The sequence below is a fragment of the Phascolarctos cinereus genome, unplaced genomic scaffold (genome assembly GCF_003287225.1).
Source record: "Phascolarctos cinereus isolate Bilbo 61053 unplaced genomic scaffold, phaCin_HiC Scaffold_1;HRSCAF=81, whole genome shotgun sequence".
NCBI classification, from domain to species: Eukaryota; Metazoa; Chordata; class Mammalia; order Diprotodontia; family Phascolarctidae; genus Phascolarctos; species Phascolarctos cinereus.
Window position 1 is genome coordinate 89,445,768 of NW_027555514.1, and position 21,481 is coordinate 89,467,248.

Below are 21,481 nucleotides of genomic sequence, written 5' to 3' on the forward strand. Positions count from 1 at the left end.
AAGAGCTACAATTTTTGCACATTTTTTTGGAGTCATATACATTCTTCCAAATTACAGAATTAAAAACAACGAAAGAGTAATAGAATACATGTATGACACAAAATCCAGCACACATTTGCTGGAGGACTAACTAACTAAAGGTAAGGAAACCAATTCAGTTTAGTTTCCTCTGGTTAAAGCCAAGCATTCTGAGTCAGCATAGTTTTACTTAGTAGAAGCATATACATTTGGCCATTACTATCACAAAATGGAACTGTATCAAAATTATTGCTTGTCCCATGTAACTGCCCACCACTGGCATATCCTCAAGCATTTTAGGGTCAAAGGTAGTGTCTTATACCAATTTCCTATTCCTAGGACCTAGAATATAGGACCTTAGATGTAGTAGGCCATAAGTGTTTTCTTTTTCCTACCTGTAAGCCATTACCAACCTTGGCCCTCTTGCTGGAATTATGCCCTATTGTAGCTCCATCAGCTTCTTTCTTTAGTCCCTTACTACTCTGATTGAAACTCCTGTGTACTTATTCTAGCCTGTTTAAAGTTCTCTATTTAGCCTCATACCTAGACATCATCTGATACACTAGTTTTTATCATTCCTGCTAGATTTTAAACTTTTGTACCTCCAGGGCCTAGCATAGTACATTGCACTACACACACACACACACACACACACACACTCACACTCACACACTCTCTCTTTCTCTGTCTGTCTCTGTCTCCCTCTCTCTCATACTTAAATAAGTACATAAGGACAACTAGGTGATGCAGTAGATAGAGTGCTGGCCCTGGATTCCAGAAGAGTGATCTTCCTGAATTCAAATGTGGTTTCAGATACTTACTAGCTATGTAACCCTGGGCATTTTCCTTATCTATAAACAGCTGGAGAAGGAAATGGCAAACTGCTCTAGTATCTTTGCCAAGAAAACTCCAAATGGGATCAAGAAGAGACAGAAACAACTAAAAACAACTGCACAATAACAAATATATTTATATGTATATTTAAATATTCAACTAGATCCATGATCACACTGATATAGATTTTCCCTACAATGATACAGATCACAGAGTCTCTTAATGTATTAAATCCCCTTAATAAAAGAATTTGTTCTATAAAACTTGGACTCAGTGAAAAGGCCTCACCCAAGGACCTAGAAAGCCCCATGTGGCCTTGAGACCACAGGTTCCCCACCCCTGTCACAGACCATCCATGTCTGCTTATTCTGTGTGACTCTTGTCCATGTCCTCCTATTAAGTTCAAAATGGGGATCAGCTAAACATGCTGGAAGTTTGTCTTGTTTCCTTCTAAAATCTAGAGGAGACCAGTGGAGCATCTGTTCCTTTGGTTGTTCCTCACTTTCTCCATATAACTAGCCTTTTTTCTTTTTTGATTTTATACAGTATGTTCCAGTAGGCCTAGTGCAATTTTAAGCTAGTCAGGCTTTTTACCAATAAGGCATCTTTTATTTTGGTTTTTCTTTGTAGTTCCTTAATTTCTATTTGTTACAGCCTACTTACACCCACCATGTATCCCTTCATTGCATTGTGATACTCTTTTCTTCAGAGACTGTAGTAGTCCATGACTCAACAACCATTTTGTTGTTGTTTAGTCATTTCAGTCATATACAACTCTTCAGGATTCCATTTGGGGTTTTCTTGGCAAAGATACTGGAGTGGTTTGCCATTTCCTTCTCCAGCTCATTTTATATAGATGAGCAAACTGAGGCAAACAGGGTTAAGTGACTTGCCCAGGATCACACAGCTAGTAAGTGCTGAGACTGGATTTGAACTCAAGTTTTCCTGACTCCTGGCCCAGAACTCTATCCACTCTGCCACCTAGTTGCCCGACTCACAACCATACAATATCACTAATAGGATATTGGTATTGAAAAGGTGGGCCTTGGCTTTTTTGGTTTTTGTTTTTAATCTAATTAATTTTTAAATTACATTTTAAGTTCCAAACTGTTTCCTTCCCTTCCCCTAGCCCACATTAGAAAAGGCCACCATTTGACACAAATCCATACACACACACACACACACACAACCATACTGTGCATACTTCTGTTTATCAGTTCTTTCTCTGGAGGTGGATAGTATCATCCTTCATAGGTTCTTTGTAGTGGATTTGAGTATTTATAATACTCAGAATAACTTAGCATTCACAGTTATTTTTCAAACAATATTGCTGTTACTGTATATAAAATTCTCTTGGTGCTGTTCATTTCACTCTTCATTATTTCATGCAAGTCCTTCCGTGTTTTTCTAACATCAACCTAATCATCATTTCTTACAGCACTGTAGTATTCTACCACAATCATATACCACAACTTATTTAGCCATTCCCCAATTGATGGGCATTCCATCAATTTCCAGTTCTTTGCCATTGCAAAGAGAGCTGTTATACATATTTTAGAAAAGGTCTTAAATTTTTTCTGCTTACGACCCCTTTTCCAGTTTCAGTGTTCTTTGGCATTGTGTGGCCTCAGGGCATGTACAATGCAAAGTGTGTATGTTGTGTGTTCAGAACCAAGGCTGCAGTGAAGTCATGCAATGCAGCAACGCGCAAACGCTGCCAGAAACACCTCGGATTCATTACACATTTGAGTTTGAATTAATTTTTGATCCTTGTTCATTTATAAACCTTTTACTGTTGCCAGATTTTTTGCGACCACCCACATTTAGTTATGCAAACCCATATGGGGTCTTGACCCATAGTATAAGAAGCATTGTTTTAGAACATATAGGTTCTTTTTCTTTTTTTTTTTAATCACCTTGGGAAACAGACATAATTTGTAGACCTAGTGCTATTTCTGGGTCAAAGGATATATATAGTTTTATAACTCTTTGGGTATAATTCCAGATTGCCATCTAATTGTATGTAATAATCTATATATAGGAATACCAGAAAGTAATTGTTTTTTTCTGTGTGTCCAAATGAATTCCTCTTCAACTTGGATTCTGTGCTGGTTCTCTTTAGTGACAATGGTGACTATCTTTGGCATGACAATAGGCAATTCATAAATGCTTAATTTAATCAAATAATTATCTCTTTTTTATTTTTTAAGAAAAAGATTGACTTTATTACAGGGGTTAAGTTGACCACACATAGGCTTTTACTTTAGGCAATCTAGCAGAAAAGCAAAAAGTTAAGATTAGTAAATTAATGATGCACTCTTGTTATGAGATCAAATAATTGTCTTCTTTTGTTTCATTTAGCATGAATAAAAAGAAAAGGTTATATATATACCCCATTCTTCTTTGTTGTTCTTGATTGAGGCACAAAAACCTGTTATTGCACACTTTTATTATTTTTTGATGTTATAGTTCTAGAAACATAATTTTAGAATTGAGTTTTAGAAATTACCTAGTATCTAGTCCAACTCCTTATTTTACAAGTGAGAAAACCAAAACCCAGAGAGAATATGACTTTCCCAAGGTCACATAACTGGTTATAGATTGAAGTTTAGAAACTAGAATCCAGATCTCATTTTTTTGAGTGCTCTCATATCTTTTATAGTTAGCAATAAACCTTACCAGTACATTATGGGAGTAATGTACCTTGGGTTTTTAATATATACCTTGTATAAACCTGAAGGGGGAAGAGTTGGAAAAAACTAATGAATATAATTTTTATTTTTAATTGTCAGCTCAGATGTTTAAAATCCTGTAATTACCTTCAGAAAATATTGTACTTAATGAAGTCTGAGTATTAAAGTTCACTGTTGATAATTACTTCTTCTTTTACTACCTAGATACTAGCCTTATGGAAAGCTTCCTATAATATATTACAGAATTCTTTTTTCCTTCTGGTAGCTTACAAATAACTAACTGTATACGAAACGTTTAACAGCTTTCTATTTGGGTTTTTCTATGAATCCGTTTTCCTAGAATGTTGTTTTTTAAAAATAATTTTCTAGATTTGAAAAAAAGGGTGGTGTGGGTTTTTTTGTAGTACCAGTGAGAGTTTCTGTTAGAAATTTTTGCTACCTAAAGTTATCTATCAGTTTTCTAAACTGATAAATAGGTTACTTTTATCTTTTTTCTTTTTCTATGGTACGATATATAAACATTTTAAAAATATTACTGAATGTTCTATGAGCTGTCGTCAGAGTATATACATAGGAACAATACCATTTAACAGTAGAGTCGGAGAGTATTGATTGACTTTTCCATGTTATTTAGATAAAAGCTGTTTTGAACAGATGGTCTTAGTTCAGTACCCTGAAGGCTAATATTCTTTAAACTAGCAAAGGAAATTTAATTCCATATGTATAGGTCATGCCTTAAAAGGTAGGGGAGTATTATTAGAGCAGGCAAAAGTTATACTGGTTCAGCTCTTATTAACCATTGCCTCTACTCTCCCTTCCTATTTATGGCTGCTCCGTTTAGCCTTCCTCATATTACAAGGCTCAGAGAACTTGAGCTTTTGCCTGTAATGTATATTTCCCCCAGCTATGATCTCTCCCCTTAGCCCATTTACTAAATATCTTTAATTATCCCATTCCAGACATCAAAGTACCTAGGTCTTACCCTATAAATGAACCGTCTACTTCTAATTCTATCAGTTACCTACTTTGTTCTATTTTCTCTTCTGCCTTCCCTTAAATAATTCCAAAAATTCTGCAATTCTTTCATGAGACTTCTTGACTCTTACAAAGGTAGCAGTTTCCCTTTGGCCATGTCCATACGTTTAAGTCCTATGACTTTATTCTTCAGTCTTAAAATAAGTCTTTTCGTTTATGTGGTGCAAATTTTAACTTTATATGTTTGCTCATTGTTTTAAGCATTGTTTTCTGTTGTTGGGAGACAGCGTGTTATAGTGGCTTTTGTGAATGGCCTGGGTTTGAATCTTACTTCAGATGCTTTATAACTGGGTAAACATAGGCAAGTCCTTTAATTGCTCTGAACATCAGGGGTTTTTTTAAATTATTTTTATTTACTTCATTAAATATTTCCCAATTATGTGTGAATTTTTTTTAAAATAAGAAAATAAAAATAAAGTAAAAAAGTATGTTTCAGTCAGCAGAGTTCATCAGTTTTGTCTCTGGAGGTGGATAGCATTTTTCATCATCGGTCCTTTGGAATTGTCTTGGATCATTGTCTTAATAGAGTAGTTAAGTCTTTCACTGTTGCTTATCATTACGATATTGCTATTACTGTGTACGGTGAACCTCAGTTTTCTTATCTATAAAGTGGGAATCATAGCACCCACTTCACAGAATTATTATGAGGATCAAAAGAGATAACTGTATATAAAGTGCTTCGCAAACCTTACTGCATTATGTGAGCTGTGATTATTACAATTCATCTCATTCTCATCTCTTTTGATAGAGTTCAGTTAGAATAGATCCTGGATGGGGCAGCTAGGTGGCGCAGTGGAGAGAGCACTGAACCTGGATTCAGGAGGACCTGAGTTCAAATGCGGTCTCAGACACATAATACTTACTAGCTATGTGACCCTGGGTAAGTCACTTAACCCCATTGCCTAGCAAAGGAAAAAAAAAAAGAATAGATCCTGGAACAAGTTATTTATTCAGTTATTTTTAAAATATTTTTATTGATACTGTTTTAAACTTTTTTATCATCTAGTTTCCATTTCTTAACCCCTGTCCCAGGAAGTTATCCCTCATAAAAAGAATAAAAAAGAGAAAATTAATTCAGTAAAACTAACCAGCACATCAAAAAAGTCTTGATATTATTAACATTGTTTCACACCCATAGTTTCCCTCCTTTTAAATGAAGAGATTGGTGCCTTCTTGTATTTCTTCGTTAAATCCAGGCAAGCTTGGTTATTATAATTTTTTAATTAGTTTAATTTTTTTAAAATTAATACAAATCTATTTTCTTTTTGTAACAGATATGCTTGATCAAGCAAAATCAATTCCCACATTGTTTTTGTCTAGAAAATGTCTCATTCTGCTCCAAATCTGTCTTCACTCTCAGGAGTCAGGAGGTGGGTAGCTTGTTTTTATCCTGAGTCCTTTGGGGATGGTCATAGCATTGATTAGAGTTCTTAAGTCTTTAAAAGTTGTTTGTCTTTAGGGAGGAAGGAAGCAAGAATTTATTGAGCAGCTGCTATGTGCTAGTCATAGTGCTAAGTACCTTAAAAGTATTATCTGATTTGATTCTCACAACAACCCTGGAAGGTAGGGTGTTATTATCCTAATTTTACAATTGAGGAAACTGAGGCAGACAGAGGTTAAGTAAGTCACTTCTCTTGGGTCACCCAGCTAGTACATATTTGAGCCAAAATTTGATCTCAGGTCTTCCTAACTCCAGGCCCTGTTCTATATCTACTGCATCACCAGCTGCCTCTTTACAATGTGTTGTTATTGTATAAGTACTAGCAGTTCTGCTCACTTCATTCTTTATCAGTTCATACAAGTTGTCTGAGGTTTCTCTGAAACTGTTGTCTTCATCATTTCTCTTAGCACAGTAGTATTCCATTATATTCACATAATCACCACCCTACTTCACGCCCTCCTCACCTTATGGATGAACTATAATAACTTCCTATTTGGCCTCTGTACCAAAAGGTCTCTTCCCTACTCCAGTCCATCCAGTCCATCATCCTTGTGATTTTCCTGAAGTGTAGGTATGACTATGTGTGACCTCCCAACTCAGTGAACTCTCGTGGTTCTCTGTTACCCTAATAAAATATAATCTCTTTTTGACATTCAGTGCTCTTCAAAGTCTGGCCCCTTCTTTCTTTTCCAGCTTAATGTGTAATTATATATTACTAGTTATAGATATTATTTCCCTTTATACACTCTACCATCCAGACATATTAACATAATTACTGTTCCCCACATATAGAGTTCCATCCCCTATGCCTATAATGCATTGTTTCCTTACTTTTGCCTCTTGGAATCTTTGAATTCCTTTAAGACTTGGCTTAAGCATTACCTTCTACAGTAAATTTCCAGGGGAGTGCTGAGTAATTTTTTTAAGGGGGGCAGTAGGCCAAATAAGTTTGGGAACCTCTGGTCTAGGAAAAGATTCATGCTCCAGGGCACCTCTCTTAGTTCAGCTGAGAGCAGTGGCAGCTCAGTTATTTTGTAGGGAGAGGAAAGGTTATACTAAGGGGGCTCTGATTGGTTTCTCACTCCTGAATCCCAGTCATCCAAGAGAGTGTAAGTTTCTACTGAAATCTTCCAAGTTTCTAGATATGAGGATTCCAGATTAGGGGCAAGTCAGAAGGGAGGAGAGGATACCAGGCAAGAGTAATAGGTATGGCTCAGGAATGGAAGATCTAGAGAACAGAGAAAAAAATCAGGTTTTTCTACACTGTATCACATTAACATTTTCTAAACTTTAACCTAATTCAGAGTTTTTCAAATTAATTTGGCCACAACACTTCTAGGCTTGAAACAGATCGAGAGAACCTACACACACTGATTAGGCAGTCCCTAGACCAGCAGATAGAATACTTCTTGCAAAGTCTGGAGCAAAATAAGAGAAATTAAGCCTATTTTCACATAGAAAAACAAGTCAATATAGCACTAGTCTACTTGCACCTCCAGGGGAAGTGTAATCCTTTGGCACCTTGAACTTGTAGGTCTTTAAGTAGCTACTTGCCTTCCAGGCCAGACCTACAATATCTCTTGGTCTAAGAGAAGGTTTAAAGCTCTGTGATCCTTCCTTTCTTTGCAGCCTCTTAATCTGCTTCTATTTTCAGGTCATCTAGGCTACCAACCCAATCTCTCCATCTGTAAGATCCATTCCCCACATTTTGGGGTCTTTGGTGTAAAACAGTTGTTTTGTCTTTAGGAATATTCTTTACAGTCTTAGTTTGTTGACAAGATCATACTCAAGGGCTGTCCAGTATGATAGAACCTTCAAGAACCTTGACAATATGAACTTCAGAAACATAGAATAACTTCCATGCCATGATGAGGCATTGTAGTCGCACTTTTTGGAGTTATGAAGTTTGGTGTAAATAATTAAACAAATTAAGCATCTAGGTATGCAAGGCACTGTCTTAGGTGCTGTGTATACAAAGACAAAATTAACAGTATTCTTGACTCTCAGTGAACTTTCATTCCAAAAACCCTCCAACGTCTGTAAACCATAAGATCTCTCACAGGGTTGCCATGAAGAAAGCCCTTTATTTGAGAATACATAAAATTAGTTATAACATGACCTTTTATTATATTCATTTTTTCCCATTTATGTTTCTGCCTCTTATATGGACCCTGATGATATTGGCATCAGTTGGAAGAGATCTTCCCCACATAGGAGCAGCCCTTGACCCTGTGGCAAGCAGCCCATGTAGCAGTGTCACGTTGACCTCTCTGTTGCAAAAACTCAGAAGTTTTCTGTCACCCTTTCTTGTCATAGTAGAGGGGAGATTTTTATTAATGTTTCTTTGTTTGAAATTTCAGAAAGCCTTCTGGCAGCTACATCCCACCCTCCTCTTCTGTTATCATACATAAAAAAAAAACCCAGCATGCTTTTTTTGTATTAGACTCCTTGTTACCATAGTTGGAAAATGGAAGAGGAGGATGTAATTGTGGGACAAAAGTATGTATAACATAATGCCACCTTTTTTGAATGTTTAACAAATGTTTCATTTACTTTATTAAAAATATCTGCAGTACTCTTTTCTTTACCAAATTGTCATATTTCTGAGTTGTTAATATTCTGGGCTGTAGAAAATTCCTTCAATTTACACCTAATTTTCAGAAATGATTGGTAAATATGCTACTGTTTCTTATGAAATTAGCCCTAAAGAATTCCTCTCTCCTATACAAGTTGCACTTGAGTGCTTAGTACCTTCTTTAGCAATTCATCACCCTGAGGGACAGGTTTTTATGTGCATTTGTGTAGCCATAAATACATACACATATGAATATACTCATATTGTGATTACAAGCTACAAAGTAGCTACCCTCGTAGGCTATACTGTAATGTTGCTATCATTGTATTTGACCAAAAGTGTTTTTGGAACTCTTGGATTTCCTTCTGAACCTTTTGGTATATTATTTTAAACATGATGGGCTGTGGCAGATCTACATTTTTTTAGGGCAAATCTGATTTTGGAATTAGCCAGATTCCTGTATTGGAGATAGGTCTGATGAGTGAGATTGGTGTTTAAGCTGGGTTAATAGCTTCTTTGGTTAAAATGAGATGTAATCAGAGTTGTAACTATTATAGGGTAAAGGGGGCTTTGTCTTGAGGTGTCACATTTACTGGGCACTGAGAGTTTTTGCAGTTATTTAGCAGACTAGAAATGGTGTGTTTAATATTTAGCAAGATTAGTTAAGATAGGGAGCTATCAGATGATAGGCTAGGTGAATTCTTCCCGTGTATCATAGCATTCCCCTTTTCCCAGCACAGCAGCCTCAGACTGCTATGTTGGGGTCACTTTCTCTGCTCCCTTCCCCAGCTTCTTCTTCCCCTAAATCAGAACGGGGTTTTTTTTGCCACTTACCTTGGGCACACAAATCCCTAGTTACTGTACTACTTGTGATCATACACTAATGATGAGACTTGTTTTCTTGTTTGGCTCAGAGGATAATTTAAAAGAGGCTTCCAGAAATGTTTTGAATGATGGAAGAATTATTGTGATAAGTATATAACCTCTCAAGCTAAGTACTTTGAAGTGCAGTAATCATTTAGGTTAATAAATGCTGGCGTGATGTTTTAAATCTCCTTTAATACTCTGTATATGTATATACTCACCTACAGAATAGTGAGTAACCTAATTTTCTTAAATGTTTCACCTATCTGTGATTTCACTGGTATGTCGATACTCCCATTAATGCAGATTGCAACCCCTACAGTAGACTTGCTGTGCTTCCCCTCCCCTGAAAAAAGAAAATCACCTTGTGCCCAGCCTTCTGGATAGGGAGTCTCCCAAACCTTAGCCAGGCAGCTCCTCAAAAAGGAGATAAAGAACCCATCACCAGACTGGCATTCAAGAAAGCTTTTCAGCTTAGTGTAGACCTTGAGCTTACCTTGGAAAACCCATTGTTACCACTGTTCCATGATGAGACTTCATAATAAAACTTTATCGAAGGTATAAAATGTTTCACACCTTTAAATATGCATCTGGTTCACAACTGAACTAATGATTAGATTCCTCTTGATTATATGAGATGAAGAAAGTTCATAATAATTATTTTTTGCCATACTGGTGGTCAATTTTTACTGTTAATATTTTGACATGACAAACAGCCTCCTAAGTTACCTTATCATTTTACCTCATTTTGTACTTTTATTATCTGCAGCATTTTATCCCAGGCCAAAGGGATTGCTAGCAGGCATTCTTACATTCATAAATGTAGTTGTTTAATGGTCATTATTTATAGCTAATGAGCTTTTTTTCTCTTTTTGTTTGTTTGAAAGCTTCTTGCTCGACTTGAAGGTAGAAGTTCCCTGAAAGATATGGAACCTTTTTTGTTTGCTGATGAAGGCTCTCCTATCCATGGTAAAAAATAATAATAATAATAATAATAATTTTTAAATGGGGGAGGGGAGGGTAGATAGCTTTGAAAATGTATCCCTTATATTATTTTTGCACTCTCATATATGAGGATGTCAAAGTTATAGATTTTAAAGTACATAAATATCTAGCAGGTAGCAGGCTAGAAGATAAAAATGAAAGACTAAGATAATGATAATAGACCAAATTATTTATTATAACCAGTGCTTAGTTCAGTCTAGCACTTAAGACAATGTCTCAAACTTAGTATACATTTAATTAATATTTGTTGCCTAACTTTTTGTTAATTGTATGGTAGTCAATGTTCCATTATTTGTGGGTAAATAAGGTGAATTTTGTTTGTTCTGGGGCATACTTTTCACTGGAAAAGTCTGGTAAATTGCTACATTGACATTTAATATTACCACCCCTTCCCCAAACTAGTGTTTCCTTTGGAATGGGGGTGGGGTGTGTCAGTACTTCATCTTTGTAAGCGAGCTGTGGTCTAGCAGAGGAAACACTACCAATTACTATTTCCTATGCCAGGGAAAGTTTGTAAATAATACCTTTGCTTAGGTTGTATATTTGTGTTAGTTTAAAAGACTTATTTGTCCTCGGAATTGAAGAAAGAAGTCGATCTGGGTGGATGGATAAGGTAAAATACATAGTAACACTTCATGTGTGTAGAGGTCATTTATTTGGGAGTTTCATGTATTTGAAGGAAAGCCAAGACGTGGACTGCCTTCCTCCAACCTCTCTTCTGAATTCCTACATAAAAGCCCAATTCGAATACTGCCTCTTTCATGAAACTGGTTCTACCCACAGATTTCATATAGCACTGTGCTTACATTTTACTTACATACCATTTTGTATTGTAGTTGTCTGTATGTCATTTTTTTAGCTATGATGCCTCAAAGACCATGAACCAAAGGTAATACACTTACCTCAGAGGAAAGCTAATAGACACTTCCACTTGGGGCTTATTTGTTTCATAGATTACCATGGCCAAAGAGTTCATCACAGAGTGGCCAGCTTACTGGTGGTGAGTTCATACTTAGTAATTCTGGTCTTTTGAAAGAAAAGCAAAACTGTTGCTAGAGACCATAGTCAAAACCTTTCTAGCCAACCAGAGCTGGGAACTCACTGGCATAACTCATAAATACGGTGTTATTTCTCTGCCACAATTAATTTATTCTTGTTTTAGAAATAATTCTAACAGACTTGGCTATCTGACTTCCCAGTTGACAACAGATGAAAAGAATTGAAAGGATTGTTGATAGCATAGTAATAGGAGCAGATATGGACAACCAGCCTCTTCCTAATGAGGGAGGATACTAAAAAAAATTAGCAAAAGTAGAAACAAGACCCAAAACTACATCATTTAGTTATCATTTAGTTATATCACTTGCCAAAATAGCCAACTTTTGGTCAATGACTAATGTTCGCCAAGGAGATATGCACAGAACTTTATAATGTGTCATATAGTAAAATTGATTATCAGCCCCATATTTTTCACAAAGGGACATCTTTCACTCTTCCAGCAATATTTGAAGACAGGACTGGTTACTTCTGACGGAAGAGTACCTGTTTCACATACAATTCCTGCTTCTTTCATACTATCGTATGTTGTGTTTAGCAAGACAATAATTTTGCTTTAAAGTCCCTTTCAGCTCTGTATCTGTGATCACATGAAGGATATTAGGTCAGAGGTACCTCAGCTTATCTGTTGGGAATAATAAAAGATTCAGTATATAAGTATGATTCTGTATTTTTAAATTGTGATTTCTTTGAACTAGCAAAAATAATAAATTTCTCAAAGTTCCCCATTTGAAATGACATATATGTATTATGTGTATATGAGCATATGAAGGGATTTTTTATGTAAATATAAGAAAATGTAAGAAATGTGGTTTTAGTTTTTTAGTTAAGGGCAGGTATCTTTTATAGTAATACTTCTCATATGGAAATGTTTAACTTACTCTGGATTATTGTTCTATATGTTTTGTTCTGTATATAAAATATTTTTTCTTTTGAATTTTCTTGAAATTCTAACAAGGAATATTTTGTTTTGATATATTATTATTCAAAGGATTACAATTTTGCTAATCATTTCTCTTTTATGTATTCCTGTATTTTTAAATTGAATTGAAAATAGTAAATACTAAAAATATTAAAGCTAAACAGCAAAAATCAGTTACCTTAATTTCATCATGTTTAATTTTATTTGCATGCAGAATTTAGCTTTTTTATATTAATATTTCCCTGATGAATATCATTTTTTATTGATCTCATTGGTGTGGGTGTCCTTCATCCATACATACTGCAACTCCTTATTCTTGTCTGTCCACAGACTGCCGTAGAATATACAGTGTGCTAGATACCTTCTTCTGCCTCTTTCAGTATCTCAAAAGTATGTAGCAATCAAGTTGTTATCTTTTGCCTCTTCTCCCTACATGACGAGATCGTCTCCTTTTCTGGTGATATATGTCTTTAAATATAATTGATTCTGTTTTTAATGAAATTGGAAATACAAGTTGAAGTTCATGCTAACAGAGTATGATAAGATATTAAAATTGCTACATTTTATCTAGTTTTTTTGATAGAAACTAGTCTCTTTCATCCTGCGTGTAGCATATTCATTACCACCTTAGTGCTTTTACTCTTGCAGTCCCACCTGCCCAGAATGCTTTCTCTAACCACTTACTCTATCCATTCTGCTAGTCTTTCAGTGTCCAACTATACTCCGTGATTTGCTTTCAGTTTACCTGCAGTTTTATTTGATAACATTCATCTTTACCTCCAGTTTTATTTGATAACATTCATCTTCATGCATTCTATGTTCTAGGCAAATTCCCTGAATTCAGCATGCCATAGCTTATTTTTGTGTATTCACATGGAACATCAGTCCTGCCTCATATGTATACCCTCCTTGGTTTTTGCCTTTCATAATCCTTACCTTCCTTCAAGGCTCAGCTTAAGTTCTTTTTCTGTGAAGCCATCCCTGACTTACCTCTTGTGGAAAGTAGAGGGAATCCCTAATTTTTATTTTTGTGTTCCTAGGACCTTACAATTTGGTATTTGATTACATTCAGTTTAGTAGTTTATTGAAAGCTGTTGTATTCATCTTTATACTTCTGATCGTTTTATGTCCTTCTGTGTTGTCTATTCAACTAGATTATAAAGTGCTTCAAGTAACAAACCCGATTATACCTTTATGTATCCGCCATACAGCCTAGCCTTATTTTATATGAATACTGGGCAAATACTTGTTTAACTTAATTGGAAAGGGGTGTTATAGTTGCAAACAAAAACAAATTGAGAAGTGTTATGTTGAAGATAATGTTTAGCAATTTTGAAAATGTATATCCAAAAAAGGATATATGTAGACATTCCTCAATTTTTAAAACACCCAGTTCATGCATGGCCTGTATATGTGAATGGCCTAGTGAGTATGGTTTTTCCCATGAGTCCTAAACATTGAAAACAATTAGTACTCTAAATCATAGAATTTTACTGGGGAGGAGGTAAGTAACATGTTTACAGTGCCATCCTACTGTGGATTGAGAAAACAATATGATATAGAAGAAAGAATGTTGAACTTGGAATCAGGAAAGATCTAGTTTTGATTCCTAGCTCATACGCTTACTAGCCATCTGACAGTGGGCAAAGATTCAAAGAGCCATTTACTTATTGGAAGGGGAAGAGAGAAACTCTCCACTACTACCTTTGTTTAGGCACAATGGCCACTCCTAACAAAACATGTTCCAATCTAGACTGCCTCAGACTCTCAGACCACCTCACCATCTGATTCCTGGCTTAGCTATTTAGAGACCTCCAGGAGTTTGGCCAGTTTTCATCATTGCTTCAATTCCATGGAAAAAGATGTTCACATTGCTGGGAAAAGACAGCGGGATGTTAACACCTTTTAAAACATTAACTCCTTATTATCTGTGATTCCATCAAGTGAGGGAAGGAGGTTAAATCATTTAGTCTAAGACCAACTATCCTTCTACATAGAGAAGCATGCGAAGACTTACTGTATATGAACTTAATCAAAGTGAAGTTAGCTGAACTGGGAAGATAATGTACATAGTGACAGCAAAGTAAAAAGAAAGAACAGCAACAATTGAAACTGAACACTGAACTTTTTGAGGTAACAAAGAACTGGAAACAAAGTAGATTGTGGAATGATTGAACAAATTATGGTATATGAGTTTGATGGAATATTACTGTGCTATAAGAAATGACAAATATGATGCATACAGAGAGGCATAGAAAACCTATAGGAACTAATGTAGAATGAAGTAAGCAGAGCCCCGAAAACGGTATATAGAATGTCTATAACAATTTAAATGCAAATAATAGTAGCTACAAGTTAATTGAAAATGAATGTTGCATAATTACAAAGAGCTAGTATTGCCCTAAATAAGACATGAAAATACCTTCCCCAACTCCTTTGCAGAGGTTCAAGGTGCATGGGTATAGAACATTGCCTATATCTTCAGACTTTTTCAGTGTATTAGTTGGGTTTTGCTGATTTCTTCCTCTTTTTTCTTTAAAAAAATATTCTTTGTTATATGAAATGACTCTCTGGAAAGGGGGCAGAAAAGTACTGCTGGGAGAAATTGAGGCAGTGTAACAAAGATATCAATAAAAGTTTATTAAAAGAAAAAACAAGTACAGTGAAATTAATAATGATCAAACTTTGCACCAAAGAAAAAATATAAGATAACCTCCCTTTCTTCTTTATAGAAATAGGCTGTGGTTGTGGAATATCGTAGGTAATGTCAGACTTTTTTCAATATGTTGGTTAGTTTTGCTAAACTGTTCTCTTTGTTATTGTTCTTTGGGAGGGAAAGAGGGGTTTGAAAATATGACTGATATAAAAACAAGTTACCCATAAACATTTTTTAAAAAGAAAAATATACTTTGAAGTTACTTAATGTTTTAAATGTCATGAAATGTTTAAGACATGTAAGGCAAATGTTTGTGTAATTATATGTTCTTATTGACTTCCGTTATGATGTTAGTGATTAATAATAAATACATAATAAAGATGTAATGTTAAATTTAATACATATATACACTTAAAACACTTGAGAGTTCTAAAAAATAATGACAAAGTATGTAATTATAATTGATAAATGTTTGCATAATTGGGAGGCAGTACTTGATGTAATCTCATCTTGTAAGATTCTTCACAGCAATTTTCATACTTAAATTTACTTAGATAAGCTTCTATTTGGAAGGGGATTCTTTCAGTTCATATTTTCTACTAAAAATGTTTTTAAGTTGTTTCTAAATTAGCTCTTTGTCAGTCATTCCTCATATAACTTATGTAAATTTTTGAGGAAAAAAAACACTGCATCAGGATCTTGTGAAGTAAACCCCACGTGGAAACAGCTATTTTCATATTTGCATTTCTTCTGTATTTGAGATTTACTTTTTAGACTCAGTTTATGGATGTTTGTTTCATCTTAAGAGTCTTGGTTTTTAAAGCTTTAAAAATTTTTTCATTTTCCTGTTTCTTCATGCTTCCCAGTTGTACCCAATTATTGGAAATAGGAGCTGGTAGAGTATATTTGAGTTTAAAAAGCAGTAGAAAACCAAGAATATAAATGAATATGGATTATTTTATAAACATTATTTAGATAAGTACTTGATTATTTTTGCATACGGTACTGGATTTTAGACCAACAAGAAACCAGCTTTTCATTCTCGTTTAATTTGAACCAATGCCCAGTGGTCATCCACCTCATCTTACTATACACATCATGTGAGAAGCTCTCAGACATCAGAATGGAAAGGTTTGCCTCAGGTACTCATTCCCCATTACAACTGCAGGACAGATGATAACTGCATTTTTTCCTTCAGGACCCTTTTTACTTCTTCATGAAACGTAGCTTGAGAAACAGCTTCTGAAAAGTTCAGGTTTACACTATTTATCTCAGTTATGTTTGTATAATTGAAAAAGAAGACGGGACTTGTTTTAGATGAATGAGGATGAAAATATCAGCAACATGTTAACATGCCTTCTGACTCTAAAATTCCTATTTTTATAGTTCTTTGAGTGAATTCTACTCTTGACTATTTGGTCAAAAGAAGTTTCTTGATAAAAACAATGCAGAGATTGTGTAGACTTGTAGTTTACCAATGATTCAGGTCAATTCCACCTGACTTTTTTGTTGTAACTGTTGTCTCCACAGTGCATCAGTAAGTGCATCAGTAGGTCTGAGTTGCACTGAAATGCTGTGAAGTTGTACTTTATATGAAGAATCATAGGTCTGTGACATACGAGACAGTTTCAGATTAGGCAAATATTACTCTGTAAATAGAGAGGATTTAGCTTTTTTTCCTAGGATAATCAGCATAGGAAAAAATAGAGAAGTTGATGAATAACTTGTATAAGATGATTCCTTATGTCTATGATTACAGGGGCAGCTAGGTGACACAACAGATCGAGCTGTAGGCCTGGAGTCAAGAAAACCCGAGTTCAAACCCATCTCAGATACATACTAGCTATGTGATCCAGGTCAAGTCACTGAACTTCTATCTGCCTCAGTTTCTTCAGCTGTAAAATGGGAATAATGATAGCATCTGCCTTCCTGGGTTGTTGTGAGGATCAAATGAGATAACATTTGTAAAGTACTTAGCATACTGCCTGGCACATAGTAGGCACTTAATAAATGCTTGTTCTTTTCCTCCCACATCAGGTATTAGATAACCATGTTTATCAGTAAGTAGACCATTCAGATAAGTAAAAATTGTTTAAAAAAAAAGTTGTATAGTTTTAGTATTAATTTACATTTCACGTGAAATTCTTTACAAAAATTCTTTAGCATCTTCAGGGCATAGTAAAACAGCATTAGAAACCATTTAGTCAGCTCCGTCATTTTTCCATGAGAAACCAAGGCTCAGGGTTTATTGACTTTGATATGGTCACATAGCCGTGATACAGCCAAGACTAGAACCCAGGTCATCTGTGTTCTTTTAAATCCAGTGCTTTTTCCACTTTGTCAAGTTGAAAGCTATCTTAGTACAGGAGCTATGAGTCACTATCACGTGTTAAAGTTGTCATCATTATATTTTATATTCAAATTAATTTTTACAAGAAGTAACTTCCTCCCACTTCCTGAAAATTAAATAAGTGGGAGAACATAAACCCCTACAGGGCAGGGGCTGTTTTTGTTTCTGTCTTTGTATTTTTCTTACTATTTGAGAGTGCTTGGAACAGTCTAAGTGCTTAATAAAGGTTTGTTGAATGAACTATATAATTGTTGGCTTTTAGGAGAATTAGAAAGGAGGCTTGGGGTTCATTTCAGGAAGTGTTTATTCTGTTTTATATAAAAATATCTGCTTTGATTTTGTAAAAAAAGCAAAGTATTTACTAGGAAGTTATCAAAATGGTAACCTAAATTGAAATGCTGTCAACTCTCAATTTTTTTATGCTTGCAGAATGGAACAGAGATATAAATATCCAAAACAACAACAGTTCCCCAAAATGTGTATTTATCATGTTGATTCTGAAAATTTACTTTTATATGATGGTGTCACATATTCCTGGAATTCGTAATATGATGCCTGCCTGAGTACATGCTGCAGTTTTTCAGTTTGGCTTGTCTAAAATCTAAGAGCGACATACAGTTGTCGTTTTAGTAAGAGAACGATGAAAAGGACAACGCAGAGGCCAAGAGACACTAAATATGAATTAAGCACTTTTATTTAAATGGAAAGAAATGGGGGAGGGTTAGCTTTAGTAAATATGTATTTTAAGATTATAGTTTTGTAGGGTTTTTTTGTGTATCCCTGTGTACTTGTTCCTTTCAAATCTTACTGACTTGGGGCCTATATTTGGATCAGTTTGGTACTGGAAATAAAATAATTTGTGAAGACATAATGCAAGAAGAACTAACAAGCCATCCAGTTTTCCCATATGGATTTTTCAGTACAGACCAGCCTAGACTAGATAGTTGCCTTCACCTCTCAAACTGGGGAAAGTATTAGTTTAACCTAAACACATGCCTTTCAAAAAGGGCTCACCTTTGAAAGGACTCCAGGAGGTCCAGGAAGAAAGAGAAAAATTAAGAATCAACACAAAGACTTTAAATAAGTTGAGTGGTATTTTCAATAAAGAATTTTAAAATAGAATTGGTAAGGGATAAACTGAAAGAAATGCTTTTAATTTGCTTGAGGACGATTAATAGCTGACTTGCTCTCATAAGGTAAAATGTATTTAGTTGCTATTTTATTCCTTCCTTAAATACTTACTGATAAATTTCACTTATAATTTTGACAAAATGTGGGGGTTTTTTCTACATTGTCTAAGAAGCCTTCATCTTTAAAAAAAATGAGGCCAAAAAAATAGTTTAACTGTTGTCTAAATTTTGTTAATCAACTACAGCTCTGACTACTATATTCCAGTTAGCATTCCTTCATTTTTTACAGGTGACATACTAGAATTCCATGGTCCAGAAGGAACAGGAAAAACAGAAATGCTCTATCATCTGACTGCAAGATGTATCCTTCCAAAATCAGAAGGTGGATTAGAAGTCGAAGTCTTATTTATTGACACAGACTACCACTTTGATATGCTTCGGCTAGTTACAATTCTTGAACATAGACTGTCTCAAAGCACAGAAGACATAATAAAACACTGTCTTGGAAGATTTTTTCTCGTGAATTGCAGCAGCAGTAACCAGTTACTTATCACCCTTTACTCACTGGAAACTATGTTTTGTAGCCACCCATCCCTCTGCCTTTTCATTTTAGATAGTTTATCAGCCTTCTATTGGATAGACCGGGGCAATGGAGGAGAAAGCCTTAATTTACAAGAAGTTACTCTGAAGAAATGTTCTAAATTCATGGAGAAGCTTGTAAAAGAATACCACTTGGTTCTCTTTGCAACAACACAAACTATAATGCAAAAAAGTTCAAATTCAGCAGAAAAATCATCTTCCTTAAAATTTTCTTGTGAAGAAGTAGACATAGACTATAGACCCTATCTTTGTAAGTCATGGCAACAAATGGTAAACCATAGAATATTTTTTTCCAGACATGATAATTCTGAAAGTAGCAACCAAATGTTTTCAATAGTGTCATGTCATCTAAAAAGCAACAATATAATAAAGCGTTTATTTAGTATTAGAGAAAATGGGGTTCATTTTTGCTAATCTGTATCAGACATAGCCTACATGCAGGTATCATTTTGAAGGTATCTGAAAATTTCTTCCCCTTGATGATAATGCTTTGATGATATATCAGCATTTCTGAATTTTAAATACTGAAAAGGTTAACATATCAATATTTCTATATAAATTACTGTGTTTCTTAAATAAGAATAATTTCAGGTGTAAGGAAATATATTTTCTGTTCTTAGGTCATCATGGGCTAAATACCTTAATATTAGTGCTTTGATTTTGATTAAAACCTATGCAAAAGATAAGTGTATTTCAGTTTAAATAAAAGGGGGTTTTATAATTTTGTGTCATATCCTTGGATGCTTAATTAAGTAATCATAACTTTAAACTCAACTGCAGTCCTGATTTACTATATTCTTTTAGAAAAGTGTAAATATATAAAACGTTGAAATGGAACCATTTGTATGCATATACATTTAAATAGCATTGTTAGATAAAGGATGAAGTTAATTAGCTACAGTACTTGTTTTGTATTACTTAGAATACCGTACAGATAAAGGGATACTTAAAATACCATACAGATAAAGTATTTAATTGGTAGAGCAAATAGGTAGAAAACAGATTTAGGCCTTTTTAGGTACATAAAATATGACAATAGTTATAAAAGGTACCACATGTGATACTTTTGAAGTTGTTATTGCTGTCCACAGGTTAACAATAACTACAACTATTGGCCTAATTCTAAAATAGCATATACCACTAAGCTGTAAGCTAACCAGACTGGCCTGAGCTTTGGTGCTCTTTTGGGGTAACTGCTTACTGTGGTTCTTGTGTGGTCAGAAGCAGGGAGGAAATTGTGATTTGGAACAGACTTGGACCATCCCTTAGCAATAAGATCATACCTAGGAACTTTGTTTTACCTTTAGCTCTTGTAGTATTATAATTTTGGCTTTGAATGTGATGTGGGATTTTCCATTTCTGCTGTTTAGAATAAAAGGGATTGTTTAGATAGATAAAGCAATTTTATTAAACAGTTACTCTGCACCAGGCATAGTGCCACAAATTCATGTCTTATTCTTCAGGAATTAGTGATAAATAAAATGAACTTTTCTGTTAACTTAAAAATTATCAGTTGTACAACTACTAGTATCAATACACTTATCAAGGACTTGAAGTCATAATAAGTATTTCTTATGTGGTTTGTTGAGGAAATGAGATGTAACTGTTTAATCAAAAATTTTCTGTAACTGAAAATTGTACTGATGGAGGCTAAGGGTTAATATGCAAGACAGCAGACAAGAACTAGCTCAGGTTCCAGAAAACAAACTGTGATGTGAATAGCTTAAGAGAAGATATGAGGGCTGTCCATTCCCTCCCTAACCCTTGTATACTAGGTCATACAGCTACATCAGAAGGATTAATGCTTGTTTATCTTAATTCTGTCAAATGTTTAAACAGCATTTAATTCTTTTTTTTTTTAGGCTGTTGGGGTTAAGTGACTTGCCCAGGGTCACACAGCACCATTTAATTCTTCTAAAAAAATCATTCCCAGTAATTTAGAAGGAAGGCACTCTACCATACTTTTTATGAGAGAAATAATGGGTCTGATTCCAAACATGAATTAAAGCAGAGAATGATCACTAAAAACTGTGTCCCTAAGGAATGATACAAAAAAAAAGTGTTAATGTTATCAAAGAGGCATTCACTTGCACAAGATTTTGAATTCCAAATTTTCTTCCCATTTCGTCCCTCCCCCCACCCCAAGATGGCAGGCATTCTAAATACCTCTTTCCCTAATCTGCCCTCCCTTCTATGTCTCCCCTAACCCCCCATCCCGTTTCCCTTCAATTTTCCTGTAAGGCAGGATAGATTTCTGTATCCCATTGCCTATATATCTTATTTCCCAGTTGCATGTGGAAAC

At 34.9% G+C, this 21,481-nt stretch overlaps 1 protein-coding gene across 2 annotated transcripts in view; it reads left to right on the forward strand.

Annotated features, from left to right (window-relative positions):
• XRCC2 (X-ray repair cross complementing 2) overlaps window positions 1-21,207 on the forward strand; it is a 32,410-nt gene extending 11,203 nt beyond the window's left edge. The window contains exons 2-4 of one of the 2 annotated variants that reach the window (XM_021009582.2): window positions 5,855-5,950; window positions 10,348-10,429; window positions 18,869-21,207. In XM_021009582.2, the coding sequence (XP_020865241.2) occupies window positions 5,855-5,950; window positions 10,348-10,429; window positions 18,869-19,593 (903 nt within the window). In that variant the 3' untranslated portion in view covers window positions 19,594-21,207. The remainder of the gene's footprint in view (window positions 1-5,854; window positions 5,951-10,347; window positions 10,430-18,868) is intronic. The other variant, XM_021009583.2, reaches the window with a different exon arrangement.
• Window positions 21,208-21,481: the final 274 nt, after the last annotated feature.